Source organism: Phragmites australis, chromosome 11 (genome assembly GCF_958298935.1).
Source record: "Phragmites australis chromosome 11, lpPhrAust1.1, whole genome shotgun sequence".
In the NCBI taxonomy this organism is placed as follows: domain Eukaryota; kingdom Viridiplantae; phylum Streptophyta; class Magnoliopsida; order Poales; family Poaceae; genus Phragmites; species Phragmites australis.
In genome coordinates, this window is record NC_084931.1 from 21,977,046 (window position 1) to 21,996,937 (window position 19,892).

General features: G+C 41.4%; 2 protein-coding genes across 3 annotated transcripts; one reads left to right on the plus strand and one right to left on the minus strand.

Annotated features, from left to right (window-relative positions):
• Nucleotides 1–1,254: 1,254 nt before the first annotated feature.
• Nucleotides 1,255–6,497, minus strand: LOC133884060 (sugar transporter ERD6-like 6). Its single transcript, XM_062323452.1, has 12 exons — nt 6,309–6,497; nt 6,134–6,220; nt 5,475–5,534; nt 5,320–5,385; nt 5,032–5,073; nt 3,367–3,393; nt 3,201–3,276; nt 2,888–2,949; nt 2,705–2,797; nt 2,460–2,541; nt 2,292–2,375; nt 1,255–1,421 (listed from the first exon to the last, which is right to left on the minus strand). The coding sequence occupies exons 1-12, from the start codon at nt 6,495–6,497 to the stop codon at nt 1,255–1,257; spliced, it is 1,035 nt and encodes a 344-aa protein (XP_062179436.1).
• A 4,758-nt stretch (nt 6,498–11,255) lies between these two features.
• Nucleotides 11,256–18,085, plus strand: LOC133884567 (SNF2 domain-containing protein CLASSY 4-like). 2 transcript variants are annotated; one of them, XM_062324026.1, is made up of 5 exons: nt 11,257–13,623; nt 14,143–14,298; nt 14,388–16,374; nt 16,865–16,965; nt 17,816–18,085. In XM_062324026.1, exons 1-3 carry the CDS (start codon nt 11,392–11,394, stop codon nt 16,314–16,316), a joined length of 4,317 nt encoding a protein of 1,438 aa, XP_062180010.1. In that variant the 5' UTR covers nt 11,257–11,391; the 3' UTR covers nt 16,317–16,374; nt 16,865–16,965; nt 17,816–18,085. The 2 variants fall into 2 exon arrangements, with proteins under 2 accessions (XP_062180011.1, XP_062180010.1); XM_062324027.1 differs by lacking the exon at nt 16,865–16,965 and having other exon boundaries at nt 11,256–13,623.
• Nucleotides 18,086–19,892: the final 1,807 nt, after the last annotated feature.

Here is a 19,892-nt window from a genome sequence, read left to right on the forward strand (position 1 = left end):
GTGCATTGTTTTGACACTGAATTGCCACTGCTCAAGTATTTACTAACACTTTGGGTGTGATTGGTTGTTCGTATGGATTGTATACACAGGTTAAGAGGAAACAGTCTGAGCGGATGTATAAGTATTTAAGAGAAGAGTGTTTGGTTAGTTGTATCTGTTTGGACTGCTGAGTTGAGTTTCTGTTTGGTTGATTGAATTTGAGGTCGTATGAGCGGATGCAAGAACTGAGATTCTGATTGGTTACTTGTATGAAGGTGGTTTTGTGATATTGATAAGTGAGCTCATTTACATGAGTAGATGCAATAACTTGTATTTGCCTAGCCAGATTGCGGAGAGAAGCTCAAATCGAGCTTTCCTCCCGAGTTATGCTACGTGCGTATATTTGCATCCATGTTATGCTAAAACAGTGCAGGTAAGCAACCAAACATATTTTTTTTAATATTATATATATCCGCAGAGTCAGGATCCATTCGTGCAGCCAACCAATCACCCCCCTTGTTGAGAAAGATGTATGGTATGGGTTGAGCTAATGGAACTGTTACTTTATGTAGTATTTGGTTCATAGGACGGGATATGATGGAGTGGATTTATCCTATTTTTAAGCTGTTTGGATGGAGAGCAACGAGATAGAATTGTTCAGAATCAAGGAATATTTTCAAAGATTCGGAATGAAGTCGTTCTAAAAAAATAGTGGAACGCAGTCATCCTACTTTGAACATGACACTATGGAGAGCCTGAGATACTAAAATAGACTAATTACATCCCACCTACCAAATAATTATCTATACACTAGTATAATGCTCGTGCTAACGCTACGGTGATATTTGGTAATGCAAATAAAACAATCAAAAGTCAATATATATTTTGGTAACCAAGCATAGAATGAGATAGATTTAAGATTCACGCAAAAAAAGGAAGGATATAGAGAGTTATTATATTATCGAATACATAGCCACGTTTGGAAATACATAGCCACGTTTGGTAAAAACATAGCAGCTTTTATATATTTCGAAACCATCTAAATTGTGATGCGCTTAAAAAATTCCTATATAACTTCAGGAATGTTGTCTATCTCCTTTGCAAGTAATCAGCTTGTGTTCTCTTCTATAGTTTTCTTAGTTGTGCAGTTCCTTGTGAGTAGTTTTTTATTGTCAGTCTTACTCGCACCTTAACTTTGCGTCCTTGACGCATGTAATTGCTCCTCTTCGTGCATCTTAACATAAGCTGGTAATGTTCCGGGTCTTTCGAAAAAAGTCACTGAGAAATCATGGAGAACAATGCACATTTGTGTGATGAACCTTGCATTGCGACGCTGATACCGGCAGCATCAAACAGAGGCCTGATTTCCGTCTCGTAGATCTTCTTCGCGCATTTCCTGCCGCCGAAAGGGTTGACGAAGATGAACAATCTCTTCAATTGGCCTATGATGGAGGTGACATGTTCATCACAAACTTGATTAGTTTGCATTGATCTCCCATTAAGTAGAGTAAACAGTTGGTAAAAAAGAGGCTAACAACGGAGGAGTAATTTCCTTCCAGGCTGAAGCAGTAATCAAGATCAAAGAATTGAAGGATCTACGCCAGCTGGACTCGGAGGGACAATCTCCTCCATGCTGCCAGCTGCACTTCGAGCAATTTAAAGAAGAACAATGCAAGAACTAACAATAATGTAATCTGAAGGTTTTGGACAACATGGCTACTTAGGAATCAGACCGCTTAAAATGTAAGCATGAATGTAGGATATTAACCTCAAATTTTAACACCACGGCTGTCATGTGAGTTCATGTTTTACAATGTTTTATATAAAAGAAAGCCTATAGATAGCTTAAGCAAATGATCCTCTATTTGCTAGCAAGTAATAAAGTCCAACACTTGCCTAACAAAGAATGTTTGAAAATGGGATTATTGAGCATATTCATGACATAAATGATAATTTAAGAAGCTCACTAATCCAATTCATATCAAGAAACGATAGCCATTTTACAATAAACAATGAAATGCCATCTTTCATGAAATTAGGAAAATGATAAACCACATTACAAGGTGACTCATTTTATCATTTTTGTTAAACCTACAATGGCGCATAACGAATAAGATCAGTTTGTCCCAATTTCAGTGGTATGAGAATCTGTAGTATGCTATGTTATTCCTGTGTCTTGAAGAAATATTGCTAAACAAACACTTATATAGGTTACCTATTTATCTAGCAAATACCTCTCCCACAATGCCTAAAACTTTATGCTCAATTACTAAGGGAAAAAATACAGATAGGAGAAAGATGGCACAACTTACCTGCAGCTTTGAAGATGCTACTTGCATAAAACAACACAACGTTGATTCCACTTAGATTTTGCAGAACAAGTAGGTCAATTCCTAGTTGCCAAGTTGACACATAATCAGAGTTACAAACTATATTTACTAATTTTGGTATTGAATAAGCCAACAAAGTTAAGGAAGTTACAATTAGGGGCGTGCGGTATTTCTTTTTGTTTAGCTCTTGAAAACGGATTGTAGTCGTTTTAGTCATTGATGTCACTTCTCTCTGCATAACGGGGACCAAAGCTAAAGATGATTCCATTGATTCCAGAAGAATGAGGTCCTTAATGTCGTATGGCCAGTGTTAAAGAAAATCTTAATAACTAAACTGAAAATAATTTGCACAGATTGTGGTCAGTCAGTCCAGAGGAATTAAACAAAGTTCTTGCCTTTATATCATTCATCTCTACAGTGATGTCAATCTCAAATCCCCTCAGAACTTGCAAAGATGTTTCACAATTGTCCATCAAATTCATATTTACCTAGAGATATATAGAGAAAAAAAATTCTATTAAAAGTTTTAGTTTGGTGCAATACTTCCTAGTTCGTATCCAACTTGTGCATGCATATACCAGCCATCTTGGAGATTCTGGAATGAAGAATAAGCCAGGTATCAACACTGTGCAGGGCAAGGCTCCAACAAGCATGGCATTACACACATTTGGGTAAGAAATTATCTGGATTCTAGGGACATACACAACTCCTCACTTTTCCTATAGGATCTGTAGTGAAAAATATTTGCCTCATATAATTCTAGGATTATAGTCATATTAGACAAAAGCATTTGCAGTTAACGATCTTGCAATTGAAAGATCATAGGTTAAATGTAAACTAATAGCAACAACACACAAAAAGAAGTAATACATCAGTGTTTAGTCGCATTACCTATCACTGCAAGAAGCCTCCAAGGGACAAACATGCCGAGCAAATAGGCCACCAATATACCAAGGGTTATAGATAACTGTAGGATGGACAATAGCACAACGAGTCGAACATAAATAAACCAAGTATTGGTCTGATAGAAAGATAAGATGCTTGTGAGCAAGCGCACCTGGTTCACAGAACCAAGAGCTCCTCTCTGAAAGTGCCTAGAGGGAGGGGGGTGAATAGGCTTTTCTGAAAATTAAAACTAAAACAGCGGATTAAAACTGCCGGATACTCTGGTGAAGGTCGGATACTCCGGTCTGGTCTGGAGTATCCGGTCTAGTCCGGAGTCTCCGGTCTATACAGGAAATCAAGAACAACTATGAATTAAAGCGAGCAGCTAGAATCTAAAGGTGTAGCTACGTCTACTAGTTATCACAGAGCTAAAACAACAATTAATACTAGCAAGATGATCACTAAGGCAACTTATATGTAAATTCACAAATTCACACGATTAAGTAAATTACACAAATAAGAATGCGAGAGATTTATCCCGGAGTTCGGCCACCTCACAAAGAAGTACCTACGTCTCCGTTGAGGAGCTCACAAAGAGCCGGGTCTTTTCCAACCCTATCCTCTTCTAGCGACCACAAAGATCAAGCTAGAATTTCCTTACTCAATTTGAAGTCGATTACAAACTTACTGTGGCACTCCACAAAGATTGAGTGCTCTACGGGCGACGTCTTGCCATCTAGAAGCACAAAGCTTTAAGAGTAAAGATCACAGCGAATGCTCGAGGAAGAACTCAATGCTCAAATGACTTAATCTCGCTCCAAACCCAAACTCACTAAATTTTGCAAACTTTGCACTAGAGGTGGTTGGAGGGACTTTGAATGCTCTTAGAATGCTCAAGGAGTCTAGAGTTCACCAACAACAGCAAACTTTTAATGCCAAGGGGTGTGGGAGTATTTATAGCCCTCTCTCAAAAACTAGCCGTTACTGTTCTGTTAGACCTGACCGAAGTATCCGATGAACACCGGAGTATCCGATCCCAAATCCAAAAACGGCGTCAGAACGGTCACAGAACGTGTCAGAACTAGCCGTTACAAATCTGTTAAGTTACCGGAGTCTCCGGTCCTGACAGGGCTATCGAATATACTAAGTCTGGAGACTTACCGGACCCTCCGGCCTCTCCAGGTACCGGAGTATCCCGAACACCGGAGACTCCTGTCTTTTAATCAAAAAGAATAAATGCTAACTGAGGCACCCCTGCCGGAGTCTCCGAGGGAGACTCCGGTTAAAACATTTTCTCCTACCGGAGTATCCGGTGAACACCGGAGACTCCGGCCTTAAAACTCACCAACTACCGGAGTATCTGGTGAACACCGGAGACTCCAGTCTTTTTCAACAAAAATAAATCGGAACCGAGCACCCTCTGCCGGAGTTTATCTCAGAGACTCCAGACTAAATACTGAGTACCGGAGTATCCGGTGAACACCGGAGACTACAGACTTAGTGAACTTTGCAAAACAAACTCGGTGTCCGCGGGTGAGTGTGTCTCTCAACTTATTGGTTCTAAAGGATATCTTGAGCATTGAGACACTAATCAAGCAATCAAATGCAACCCTTTTAATAGAGCGGCTATCCTAGACTCAATTTCAAAAATAAAAGAATTTTAATCCTATTGAGTACTCCTAGTTTCTTCTCCTTTCTTTTCGAAGGGCGTCAAACGTCATATGTCTTCTCAACTTTGACTTAAACCTGTTCATGACTTAGATAAACATATTAGATTCTTAATCGTTTTGTCATTAATAAGCCAAAAACCACTTAGAGGGCCTAGATGCACTTTCACTCTCATGTTCTGAGGAGATATCTCTACTATATATACTGGTTCCTGGTATAACATAATTCACAGATCAAGAGTTAGTCTTTCAACCAGTCCAAGCCTCCAAGTTCTTGAGGTGATAAACAAACTTTGCATTGCGATGGTCCACTTTGTCTCCAAAATTTTGAAATCTCAAGTTTTTTTATTGTCGTTTCCAAACAGGTGAATAGCTTACAGCCGCAGAAGTATTCAGATTCTCAGATCATAAATCTTCTATGCACAAAATAAGAAGGCATGAAGTCTTCTCATATGAACCGTATATGATATGATACCAACACCAAATCCTTCAAGCAATCGTCCCATATATAAAAATGAGGAGTCCTGTAAAACAGACATTGACAACCATCAATCTTTTGTTGCCAGAAGCAGCAATGGGTGAAAATAAACTTAGGAAACATGAGGTTTCATACTTTTGCAAAGGAGATCGCAAGCAAACCAATGATGTTCGGTATCGTAGCAATCATCAATGACTGCAAACAATTAGCATGCCAGTTAGAGTAAAATAATACTAAAAATTTAGTGCAATTAAATATAGAAATGTTGCCATACATTGAACATAAGACTGAACTTTAGTAGAAAACACTACCCACATATTTTTTGCCACGCCAACTGTTTGATTAATGATTAACATATAAATAGAAACATAACTAACGAAGTCATGAACATCGAAAATAAGATCAAGTCCCAATTTAGCAAATTGTATCAGAAATTTCACAGCCCACAAGCATCAATTGATTGAGAGAAATAATCAACTTTTAATTTCCAAACTCACACCTACTTCTCATTTGTGAAGAAAAAAAACTCCTACCTACTTTCTGCAATTGTATCGTATTTAATTTCTATCACCGAAAATAGTGATTTTTTTCGTTGTTTACATAAACGCATCGTACTCTTAAATCTCATCACACCATCCTCACCTTCTTTCTTTTAATTTTTTTTTAAAAAGTAAATCTCTTAAAAAGAAATGTGATGTTGATCCTTCTTAACTGTCACGCAACATATAACAATCTGATCATCGAATTGGAGAACCGGTAATAACTATAAAGGAAGGAAAGGAGAAATTTCTCACCCCTTTGTGGCCAATGTACTCGGCCATCTGCCCACTACACGTTGCAACCATGGCGCCGACGTTGGACAACAATCCGAACACCGAGAACTATAGCGCGCGATCAACATTTTTAGACAAGAATAAACGTGGAACCCAAGAAGAAGCAAACATATAGGTTACTACAGCTGTGAGTTACCTTGGAGATGGAGAGATTGAGGTCTCGAATGACTGCGTCCTGCATTGGGGAGGAGAAGCTGCTAGTGAAGCCAAGTTGGATGGGGCCAAGGGCCACGATGAGAGTGCAGAGGAAGGTGGAGACGTATGACTCGCGCAGGACGGACATGGAGGAGGCCCCAGTGGCGACACTGATTTGCCGCGAGCTCATCTAGTACTAACTCCCTATGTTCATGGCTAGCAACGACTTCTATAGCCCGCCGTCGTGGTCGCTACCGCTCTTGTCACCCTCGCCACTGCTGCTTCCCCTGTTGCTTCTGCTACTCATAGTAGTGAGGATAAGGAGGGCCACGAGGCAGCGACATGGAGCCGAGGTAGAAGGCATGGAGGATGCGCTTGGCTCATGGATCGGGCGCTGGAGCGGTGGCGCTGGTGCGGGAGCGGGGAGGAGGCAGTGGTAGAGGATTAGAGGATTGGCATGGAGGAAGTGGAGGCGGCTACAACGGCGGGGATGTGGGGAGGCGAAGGCAGCGACATCTGGGTGGCGGAGGAGGTGGGGAAGCGTGAAAGGAATGGGCTGGCTGGAGGGGGGGGGGGCGCTGCCCTTGCCCACCGGTTCGGGTGTTTTGCACGGCACAATTTTTTCGGGTGGGCGTGGGAGCAGGGAGGAGGAGGTCGGGAGGATGGGGATGGGGTAGCCGGTGAGGCAGAAGACGAAGTCGGTGGTGCTATCCTGCTTGCCCTCGAACTCGTCAGAGAGGTCTAGCTCGTGCGGTGGATCGGAGGTGGCGAATCGGGACGGTGACGGATTGGGGCAGTGGAGAGAGCGGACCGGCAGGCGGCAAACTAGGGCAATGGAGAGGGCGGACCGGTGGGTGGCATCATGGAGGGGAGGAGGTGGAGGCGGCGCGATGGGAGGTTGGAGATGGTGGCTTGGGGAGCGGAGACGTGGGGAATCGGGGTGCTCGTTTTGATGGTAATGGGAGCGAAACGCGGACACGGGGTGGGGATGAAACGCGGGAAATCTGGGAGCAAAACGAAGCTAAACGAGCCAGTGATGTTGGATAAATCGGACGCTTTGAGCCATCAGATTTGATGAAGTCATGCGAGAAGATATATGAGCGCTTCATTTTGAGGAAGTAGAATTTCTGCGTGCACAATTTAGGATGGATGGAGAAAAGGTAATCTGTGTGTGTGTGGGGGGGGGGGGGCAAGAGGTTATGTGGACATATAAAAGAGTTGATCTGGTGTATTATACAGAGGTATATATAGATGAATAGAATCATCCCATCCTCAAATATATAAATAAAATCATTCCATCTTATCTCGCTGTCCAACAAACACTAATTTAGCGTTTACATAATCAAGCTGGGTTTTGCCTTGTTGCTAGCGCACGAATTATGAGGGATCGTTGCGTTTAGGCGGTTGTTAGTACGGAGACGGCAATTAGGGCTAATGGGAGTATTCTACCCAGCGTGTGCATCCATTTAGCACCTAACTATGATCCATTGCATCGTTAGAAAAAAAGAGAGACTATGATCCCTCATCCGAACACCTAAAGCGAGTGATACGGCCACATTTTTTTTTTGTCGCAATTCCACACTTTGGGTGTTAACGTGGTATCAAATATTCCAAATGGTATTATTTAAATGTAGATTTATATAATAAATTTGAAAGTCGAATTTATTTAAGTACAGGCTGAACGACTTAGTTCGATGATAATTTATTTCTCTCTCCTATAGTTTATCACTAGAATAAAGCAATTCATGTGGGGTGCATAGTGAAATAAAGGTAATAAGTGTCAAATGATTTCTTTGTAATAGGAGCAAGGTTCAACCTCCAAAATTATTGGGACCTAGAGAAGTTTTACATGGACTTGGCTCAAGTACGTGAGCCGGTTCCACAAACTAAAATATTTGAACCTTCTAACAACTTCGTTAGGTTTCGTGCAAAACAACTGGCATACCTTCAAAAAATATTCTAATAGGGAAGCAATGCATACGGAGTTGTTTATGTTTGGTGGGCCTCACATATATTCTTAAATACTACCTCCATTTTTAAATAATTGGCACCATTGATTGTATTGTTCCAACTTTTGACTACTGATTTTTATAATATCTATGCAATCAAGGTGAAAATAGTATTTTTAGATTTCTCATCAGAAGTACTTTAAAAATATTGTATATTTAGATCATCTCCGGCGGCACCCTTTTTCTGGTGCTACAGTGATTTGCCGATCGATCTCGCTGGCACCTAGCATCCAACAGATACGGCATCGGTTTCTACAGGGATGCGGCAGGGAGTTAGACGTGGACGAGGGACGACAAATTTGCGGACTGAATAGAGATCCTGTAACACTGTTCATAGAGAATGACTACGGGTCTGAAAGAAATAGAAGAGTAATATAAAATAGAAAATAGAGTAGTTGCTAGAGATGGAAAAAATAAAGAGTACCCTAATCATATTAGGAGATATTGTAATAGTATTATAAGAGATGCATTTTTAAAGTATCTGCTGGAGATAGTCTTAGAATGATTCGTAACTATATTTTTGAAAAATTGATCGTCAAACATCAATACCAAAAATTAATAGTGTCAGTTATTAAAAAAAGAGAGAGTAGATAAATTCGATTGTGCTTATGTGTCGCTTTAAGCCCTTTAACATGTGGGGTTTTACTCTTCTGTTTCTGTCCTTAATCTCCGCACACATGCTACGGCCTCTAATCTATTTCTAAAGTGGCAAATGATAAGAGGCTCATGTTTCGAGTGACATTTTGAAGTGTGCAATATTTAGAGTGGTAGATCTTCGAAGCCAATTTCTTAGAGTGGTAAAAGAGTAATTTTCTCCTTGATTCATATGTGATGTCTGATTTTAGAAATAAGACGACGAACGAACTATCTGCTTCTAGTTCTAAACTTGAACACTTGTTTGATTTAAGAAACGGAATAACTCGATCTATCGACACCTCAATATTCATAATAACATACTTAGTAAAAAAAGCAAATACCACTAAATTCATACGCTACCAATAATAAACTAGCCCAGATAAGATGAGTTGGTTGATAGAACTAAAATCAAGTAAGCATCTTTTAACGACACCAGTACTTCTAAATCGTGAGGCCATTTCCCTCACAGATTGAACATGCTAAGGAGGGATTAACGCTCATTAGTGATGCTCGGCGGAAACCATTTGGTTCGTGTGGAGGGTTAAACTTGGTTGTCGTGCCAAGGACTAGTTGGCCAAAGTCAGATGATTTCGAGGCATGTCGCATAGGAATCTAGGCACAAGAAGATAGGTCACATCTGAAAAAGATACTTTTGCTTACTTTAAAGGCGATATATACAGTGATGCATGTGAACTTATGATGATAGATGGACTCAATTGAGTAGCACAGTGTGCGTCTACGAGCCCGTATGATTCCTTTTATATGATACACATGTCTTATAAGTGAAAACATAACTGACATTTATATACAGATAACATACTTTTGTAAGCTTTAGAGGTGATCTTAAATATTTTTCATTTATTCTAAAATAATAAGCACCAATATATTTATATTTCTATTGTGTCTTTTAATGCAACATGATGATATATTATGGTGAAAACATGTAGCGAATGCATTTGTATATTGGCTCTTTTGATACCTACATGGCTTACTGCTGGAAACAACAAGCATTGCTATGTAAAAAAAAAAAAAATCTAATATTGTACTTTTGCAAAATAATTGGATAATAAATTAATTTATACTATTAAAAGGTTTTGTTGAACCGCTTAAAAACTCATTATTCTCATTTGAAAGCTTTAAAGATGTTTTTAGATGCCACACATGGACCTTAAATTAGTAGGTGTCCGTATACTTTTATGTACATATTCCCTTACAACATTATAGTAGAAACATGTACTACAATTACATTTTATTTAGAAAAGATACTTTTGCTAGCTTTAGAGGTAATTTTGGATGCTGTATGTGGTCCCAAAACGATGAATGGAGCAAAGGAGAGAAGCATAATATGGACCGATATTGGAATAAATGTTTATTGTGTGTTGTCAAGTTGAGAGGGAATGAGAGCTTAAAGGAGAAAAAGTTGTTAATGTAAGGCATGAGAATTTGCTTTTAGTTCCAATATTTTTTTTTATGGAAAGGATGGGAAATCACCAACAAGTGATTTTGTGGCTTGTATGCCATTCTAACATAAGCTGTAATGAACATCTAGGATGTACTTGTCTTTCTATCTTATATTAGAAATAGTTCTTTTTAATTAACATATCTTTCTTTGAGCTTAACATGGTGAAAGTTGAACTTCAGATTTTCCTTTCACACCTAAATTATCATGTCCACGAATGAACATGACTTTATCACCATGCTTCTAAATTTCTATTCCTTACAACCAATTCCTACAAACCACTAACTTTGGTGGTTTTTGACATTGTAGGTGGAAGTTTGAATAGATTTGGTTCCACCACAACCTTTGACTTATCGCTACATTTTTCTTAGAGGACTTAATGCTATAATTTTATCTACGCTTTTGTGGTAAATATGTACACACAAAATAATATGAAATCATGCTTTAACACCATAACTAAGCTTAATGCATATACAGTAAAACCATATCTATCGCTGACAGCTACCTTAAAATTGAATACCCCATTGCGAATTTCTACCATTCATTACACAGCCAAAATACGCAGCAACTATTAACGGCTACGCACGCATTGACTATTTCCGAAAACAACCGAGAATCGAATAAAGTGTGGCCACCAAAATCAGAACCATTGCCACTTCAGGAAGGGGCATCCGGCCACAGTGTGGCCCAGAATAAAGCGCTGCCGCACCCGATCCTGCCGCCTCGGGGCTCGCCCCCTGCCCCCAGCACCGGCCGCCGTTTCCCGGGCTTTCCTCTCTCCTGGTCGTCCGCCCGGACCCACCGCCCCCGCCCCCGCCCCCGAGAGCCACTCGCAAACCCCTCCCGGGCCCACCCGTCATACTCAATTTGTCCCCACCCGCGCCATAAACCTCCCCTCCCCACGGCCACCACACTGAGCATCAACTACCCCCCTTCAATTCCCCGCGACGTTGCAGCAGCAGAATCCGCCGCCCCCACGCATGGATCGCTCCGCGCGGCGCGCCCGTCGCCGCGGCGGAACCCTAGAGGCGGCGGCGGCGGCGCCGTCATCCTCCTCCCGCACGCGCCACCGTGACAAGGGGGCGCCGGTTGTCATCGACCTTGTTGACGACGACGACGACTGCGGCGGCGGGGCGGCGGATGGTGCTGCGAGCAGGCGAGGAGGTTCGACGGTGGTGCCTCCGCCTCCGCCGACGATGATGGTGCCGGCAGGGGCGGTGGCGATGCGGACGCGATCGCGGAGGCTGGTGATGCAGGCGGCGGTGGCGGCGCCGGAGGGGGAGTCGCCGAGAACGAAGAGGAGGAGGAAGGGAGCGAGCGCGGATGCCACGGAGGCTCCGGGCGCCGGAGGGAGCAAGAGCGCCAGGGCCTCGAGGTCGGCGTCGAGAGGGAAGCGGCGTGGACTCTCGCGACGAAAGCCAGAGCCTGAGAGCAGGGGCCGAGTGCACAAGCGCAAGGGCAAGGAGATGGAAGTGGAAGCAGAGGTGGGGGCGGCTACTCGTGGAAAACGGGCGGTGTCACGTGTCACTGAAAGTGATGGAAACGGCGGGCGAGGCGATGATGCTTCTCGCGATGAGAATGAGTCTTGCACTGGGGGCGCCAATGGCATTGATCAGGGTAACGTGGATCGTCGCAGAGACACTGGTGGGGATCAGATTGAGGAGCATTGCGCAGACCTGCAGGTCAGTGCTGTGGATTTGAATCATGTGACCAATGGAGTGGTCTCATGTGATGCAGAGGAAGGGGAAGGTGGTGGTGATGAGGGATGGAGGCGAGATGGTGGTATTAATGTCGACGAGGGCATGGGGAACTGTGGGAACAAGGAGCTGGCACCAGTTGCGGATGTGGTGACTGAGTTGGCATCCTTTGAAGATGACTACGACGACGAGATGCTGGAGGAGCAGCTTGTTGGAGATGTTATCCGTGCTTACAGCACTGGTGGAGACTTGGATCCAGATAGAGTGGATTGGGAGGCTGAGGATGAGATGGAATTTGATGATGCTGATGACGGCGATTCTATGGATGACGATGATGAAGGTGGCATGTCTGAATCGATGCACGACCGTGCTAAGATGGAAACGGAAGACTCGGTGGACCATAAGATTGTTTTGGGTGGGTTGAGGTGTCAGGAGGAGGAGAAAGCAGATATCAAGGATGAGACGGGGCCAAAGACAGAAGGAGCTCCGGGTTTTGATCAAGGGAGCTTGCATATAGAAATCCTGGACTCTGACGATGAAGTCAAGGTGCTCAATAATGTGAGTAGTGTCCCCACCAGGAAGGTGCCTGTGCAAGCAAAGTTACCAGTTATTCCATCTTGTGTTGCATGGAGAACTCGATCATCATGGGGGATTAAGCAAGATAGGCTATCGTACAATACATATTTCGAGGCATTGTCTGATGAGCCGAAAGAGGATGATTATGATACAGAAGTGGAACTAGATGAAGAGGAGAATGACAGCAATGATGATGATAGTAGTGAAAGTTATGCTAAAAATGAAGAAGAGGAAGAGGAAGAGGAAGAGGAAGAGGAAGAAGAGGCTGAAAGGAGAAAACTCAAGAATGGGATTGATGCATCTGATGATGACATGATTGATAGTACCATTCCTACCTCAAGATATGATTTTGAGTGGGGGGAGGATGAAGACCCAGATGTTGATATCTTTCGGTCAATTACATTTAAGAAAGATGGCAGTGGGGACCCTGTGGGCAATGACACAGTTACTGAGCAACAGAAGCGATCACGATTTACTTGGGAGCTTGAGAGGAGGAAAAAGCTTAAGCTTGGGATAATGAAGACGCATCGCTTATATGAGCGGGACTTGGACTCAGATTTAGACTCATCAGATTCTGACCAGATTAGAAGGTATGGATTCCGAAGGGATGGTGATCATAAAGTTGGAAAGAAAAAGAAGCATCCGCCATCCAAATCGGGCAAGAAATCCAGCCGTGCAACCATGCTAAAGAGGCAGTCTCTTCTGAAGCTTTTGATAGATAAAATGAGTGGCGATAAAAATGAAGAATTTTTAACATTTGATCAGAATCCGCAGCTCGAGTTTACTTTCAAGGATATGCATCCATTGGTGTTTTCATTTGGAGATGAAGATCCAATACCAGCTGACAGGCCAGAGAAAGATGTTTCATTGGATATGTTATGGGCTGACTTTGACTTTGCTTTAGAGTCAGAGAATATTGGAACTTATTACGATGACGAGGTACATATTTATTGCAGTATGACTATTCTCTCTGACATAATGCAGATGTGTGGTACTCGTCCCCCCACCCCTCCCCCTGTAATTGTTTATTTATGGGCCATAGATAGTTCTGTGTGAAAATTTCATCATCATTAACCAGTGTTGTCTAAATTGCTAAAATCCCTGTTCATCATAATCTTAGTGGCATGTCAATTTGGAATGAAATTCCTGACTTGCCACCAATGAGTTAACTCAAACGTGCATAGCATTTCTGCGTACCTGATGCCACTGGTGGGTATGTACTCTTTATTCAGCATAATCATTTTTACATTTTTTAGAAACTAAACATTCCTTAATGCCATTTCTGTGTAACAGTAGGATAGCATTTCAAGGTCACACATCCAGGATATTTTGCTCGTTTTTAAAAGTTTATTTTCTTGTAGTCATGCAAGAGATTCTACCATGCCATACACTTTGATTTGCCACTTCTATCTTGTTGAAGTGGCCAAACTGAAATGAATAGCTTATGTTGTGTTGTAGGGTCCAGAAGAGGGCAATCAGCTAAATATTGGTCTTGCTTCAGTAACACCTTGTTCTCGAGGGAAGCATGATTTTATCATTGATGATCAAATAGGAATCAGATGCAAATATTGCTCCTTAGTAAATCTGGAGATCAGATTCATGTTGCCATCATTGGTAAGTTTTATATTATCGCAATGCATATTGCTCGCTTTCCACAGCTGAAGTGTGTAAGTCTGATCATTTAACTGGTCTGTTCATTCCAGGTCTCAGGTTCTGCAGAGAAACTTGCATGGCCAAATGCCTCTGGTGTGAAGAACGCTTTGATGTTTCACGATCTTTATGAACAAGCAGGCAGTGGGACTGAGCAATCTCAAGATTTTCATCTATATGGAACAGTTTGGGATCTCATTCCAGGGGTCATTACTACTATGTATGAGCATCAGCGTGAAGCATTTGAATTTATGTGGACAAATCTAGTTGGTGATATCAGGCTTGATGAGCTGAAGCATGGAGCGAAGCCTGATGTTGTTGGAGGATGTGTGATCTGTCATGCCCCAGGGACGGGAAAGACGCGATTGGCTATTGTATTTATCCAGACATATATGAAGGTCTTTCCAGACTGCCGGCCAGTGATTATTGCACCTCGTGGGATGCTCTTTGCTTGGGATGAGGAGTTTAAGAAATGGAATGTTGATGTTCCTTTCCATATTATGAACACGACGGATTACACTGGAAAAGAGGACCGAGACATATGTAGGTTAATAAAGAAAGAACATCGGACAGAAAAGTTGACAAGGCTTGTGAAACTGCTTTCATGGAACAGGGGTCATGGTATTCTTGGAATAAGTTATGGCCTATATACGAAACTAACATCTGAAAAGTCTGACTGCACAGAAGAGAACAAAGTAAGGAGCATTCTTCTTGATAACCCTGGTTTACTTGTTCTTGATGAAGGTCACACACCTAGGAATGAGCGTAGCGTGATGTGGAAGACATTAGGAAAAGTTAAAACTGAAAAGCGTATAATTCTATCTGGGACTCCTTTCCAGAATAATTTTCTTGAGCTTTACAACATACTCTGTTTGGTAAGGCCCAGGTTTGGTGAAATGTTTTTGACTAAAGCAAAAGTGGGTCGAAGGCACTATGTCTCGAAGAAGAAAAGAGATAAGTTTTCTGATAAATATGAAAAAGGAGTTTGGGCTTCACTTACGAGTAATGTAACTGATGATAATGCAGAGAAAGTACGATCAATATTGAAACCATTTGTTCATATCCATAATGGGAACATTCTTCGAACTCTTCCAGGGCTTAGAGAGTCTGTGATTATTCTGAAACCTCGTCCCCTTCAAAAGAGCATCATTAGAAAGGTGGAAAACATTGGTTCCGGTAATAACTTTGAACATGAATATGTCATTTCTTTAGCCTCTACACACCCTTCCCTTGTAACTGCCATTAACATGTCTGATGAGGAAGCTTCACTTATTGATAAACCTATGCTTGAAAGATTAAGGTCAAATCCCTATGAAGGGGTAAAAACAAGATTTGTAATGGAAGTTGTTCGTTTGTGCGAAGCACTAAGAGAAAAAGTATTGATTTTTAGCCAATTTATTCAGCCATTAGAACTGATAAAAGATCATCTTCGTAAGTTTTTCAAATGGAGAGAAGGGAAGGAAATTCTTCAAATGGATGGAAAGATCCTTCCAAGATATCGCCAGGCTTCAATTGAAGCTTTCAACAATCCAGACAATGATTCCCGGGTTTTACTTGCATCTACAAGAGCCTGCTGTGAAGGGATTAGCTTGACAGGAGCTTCAAGAGTTGTGCTTCTAGATGTTGTTTGGAACCCAGCTGTTGGGAGGCAGGCCATCAGCAGGGCGTTTAGGATAGGTCAGAAGAAATTTGTATATACATACAATTTGATAACTTATGGAACAGGCGAAGGTGACAAATATGACAGGCAAGCAGAAAAGGATCACTTGTCCAAGTTGGTCTTCTCTACAGAAGATGAGTTCAACAATGTTAGGAACATGCTATCAAAAGCTGAAATGGAGCACTGTTCTAAGTTGATTTCAGAAGATAAGGTTTTGGAGGAGATGACTTCCCATGACCAACTTAAAGGCATGTTTTTGAAGATTCATTATCCACCAACCGAGTCAAACATTGTTTTTACTTACAATCAAATTGCTCCCTGAGTTAAGTTGATGGATGATGGCAATCGTTGGTATCAGATTGATTTATTCTTACTTTAAGGTATGCTTTTAGACCTGTGACTTCCTTCTTCATATATATTTGTAGCATTACATTAGTTCTGATTTTTCAAAAATTGTCTTAGTTCCTAGCATTTGGTTTTCCGCCTGACTCCCCTCATACATAGAGTTTCTGTACCATAAATTGTCTATGGTAATTGATGTCTGAGATTTAGTTGTTTTCTTGACAACTGTCCTCCCAATTTTTATTTTTAATTGATTTTATGTTTCGAGATGTAGCTAGAAGCAATTATTTTTTTCCTCTCCTATACTAAACTGGTTAAATCCTTTAATTTTACTGGTCCCTCTCTGCTGTTTGAGTACTTGTTAATGTAATATTATAGTGCTCTGCCTGACATTTGCATTATAACGAACTTGATGTTGCCATCATATACTTGCACACACAATGTACCTAAGTTCTATGGCTTGTTACAGACTAAATAAATGATTAACCTGGTATTTCTATGATTGACCTGCGTCTTTTCAAATTTCAGGATAAACAATGATCTGTTTCTTTGAACTTCCTAAACTTGTATCGCCTAAAAATATCTTCAGTGCTCAAGTGCAGAACATAGCTTAAAGTTGCACATACGAGGTCCTTCCCTGCACCTTCTTTAAAAATAGGTTTTATGAGTACCATTAGAATTTTGTTTTCATTACCTCTCCTTTTCCACTTATACCATGATGTGTTAACAGAATAACTTTGTAAAACATATACATTTCATGAAGTGATGCACCATAATATTCTTTCTGATGTTATAAATTCTATATAATTGATAAGTTGCATGTGTCGGCCATATAGGAGCACTGCAGCTGGCAAACTTTCACCATTTCTTAACTAAGTTGCATGAAATTCTGAGTCTTCCTGACAATAGCTCCTCCCTGAACATACTTAAGCAACACAGTAATGCATCATCAGTTTTGGGGATGACAGATAAGTGATGTGGCATGCAAAGTAGATGTGCTATCAATATGCAATGAGTCTCTAACCGTTTCTCTGTGCCCAACCACATGGTGCTAGATTGATAAAACATGTAAAAGACAAGATCGGTATGAATTATTTTCTGTCCTTTTCATTATGTGAAATTATCCTAAGATGAACTTAGGAACATAGCTTCCAGTATGCTGCTTTGTAACACTAGCTGACCAGCTAGTTTGATGAGATGGAGACCTGAAAAACACGGTTATCCAGCTGTTCCATCGCATTTGATGAGTGTAACTATAGGGTTATGTGGTGACCCTTGGGTGGAGTTCCATGGGATGCACATAAGCTAAGGCATTTTTGTTGCAGATTTCAAGAATTCCTTAGTTGCTTGCAAAGCTAATAACATTGATGTTATTAAACTCAGGTTTCTAGGATTATTTACTTGCATACAAGATAGTGGCCAAAACTTGGTAGTTTCCATTTCTTTTCTTGTGGATGAACATGTATGTTTTTTCTGCAGGCTAGACAAGTACAGAAGAGCCCCAGAAGGCTGCATTGTCCTTATTGCTCATCGTGTAATGGATCTGCAATTGTATTAGAATCCATCTTGCAGCACAACTTGGAAAGGACTAAAAGCAGAAGTTAAAATGGGTGGCAGAGCCTCAATGTATTGGGGATGTGCACAAGGTTGTGGGCCTAGCAATCCTTGTGTCTATATCATATGTGTCCAATTTTATTTAAATAAAAGGCAGCCTCAATTTGAGTAAACGGACTAAGTCTCTGTTTGGCATTTTGGTGGCTTTTTAGAAGCACATTTCTTTTTAAGAACTACTCCCTTTGCATATAATTGTATGCCATTTTGGTGATGTCATGGTCTACAGTAGGCTACTTTGACTACTACTTTCTATCACAATATGGTGGCAAAAACTACCAGCGTTGCTCTTGAACCCTCTAAGTCTGCAGCCTTCCAACCAACTGTGACACCGTCAGGATGCAGGATAGGATGTGAACGACGGTGGCATGGGGTAGTTAGTGACTGGGGCAACAAAATAATGCAGCATACCTGAAGCCGAGGCACGGGGTAGGTGCACGGGGTAGGTGGTGGGCAGACCTCCCGTGGACACGCGGCGACAGATGACGGCATAGTCTGGATCAGAACGAGATGGCTCTATGGTTTGGGAGCATACGGGGGCTACGCGATGCCACGTTGGCAGGACCGGTGGTGCTAGCGGCGGCGCGTTGGAGCGAGGTCAGGAGGTCAGGGGGGTCAAGTGGAATCACAGCGAGGGGCGATCGACGGTGGGCCCGGAGCGAGGTTAGACGGCAGACACAAAGAGGAGGGATCAGACGACGGGCGAGCGTGCGGGATCAGATTTGGAAAAATTACCAGATTTAACCAATTACTTTGTTCCTGCCATTGTAGTTTGTATTGATGTAAGCTGTTGTATTTACTAAGTTACTGTTTATCGATGTGTTATTTAAACGTTTGTAAAAATTGAGTCCAAGTGTTGGAATGTGATGCATTTTAACATGTACAACTAACTCCATTTTACTCGCTTTTAACTCTTTCCGAAGTCCTGAAAACACCACCAAATAGTACAAAACAATTCACTTTAACAGTTTTGTTTTGGGTCCTTTCTGCTATCCTAGAATTTAGGATTCGCGTGAGCAGTTTGAACAAACAGATGAGTACCCTTTCTGCTATCCTGTATTGATTTCCACATGTCATCTCAGTATACATACTGCATACATGTATGTATTCCTCTGACTCAACCTTTGGTGGGCAGCCGTTTAGATCAGGAATTTTACAAAAAATTCAACTAACAGGTCTGCCAGTTCATGACAACAGCAACAACATATGTACAGACTTTAACAATAGATTTGGTATGAGCAGAAGAAACATTTCAAGTAAAAAATTTATAAGCTAATAGTTACATGCTCGTGAGTTGCAACAGGAGAAAAAAAATCATGAGATAGTATAATTGATTGGGTGAAGTAATGCACACCACATAACCAATCTGTAGGCATCTCTTCTTGCTAGATGCTTTTAGTTATGAACCAGAAAATGAGGCCATTTACATCTACGGCCTATGCATTTCTAAAAGAACAAACAAGCCTAATCAGTTGAGCTTTACTTTCCATACTCAGTTATCTCCCTGCTACTAAATGTATTGGCGCACTTGCCACTTTAGACTGCAAGATATTATACCAAGATGTCAATCCATTATTACACACAGGAACAAGTAGTATACTCTGAAAATTAAGAAAACCATTTCTTTTTAGCCGCTCAAGCGCTAAGCATCATAATCCCTTGTCGCACCTAAAAGGGCATCATACAAAATTAGTACCTTATTAATGCAAATAGCCAAATGTCCGTGCCTTGCAATGGGAAATTTTTTTTTGGCTAATAATTTCCATGTTCACGCACACTTGCTATGCGAAACATACCTATAAATTTGACTGCAACATCGACTCGCTCAATTACCTATAAATTTGACTGCAACATCGACTCGCTCAATTCAGTGGGATTTCATGCTAGTTTCTAATATCTCAAAATCCTTTCTTTTTTGTTAGGGAATATCTCAAGATCAGTAACC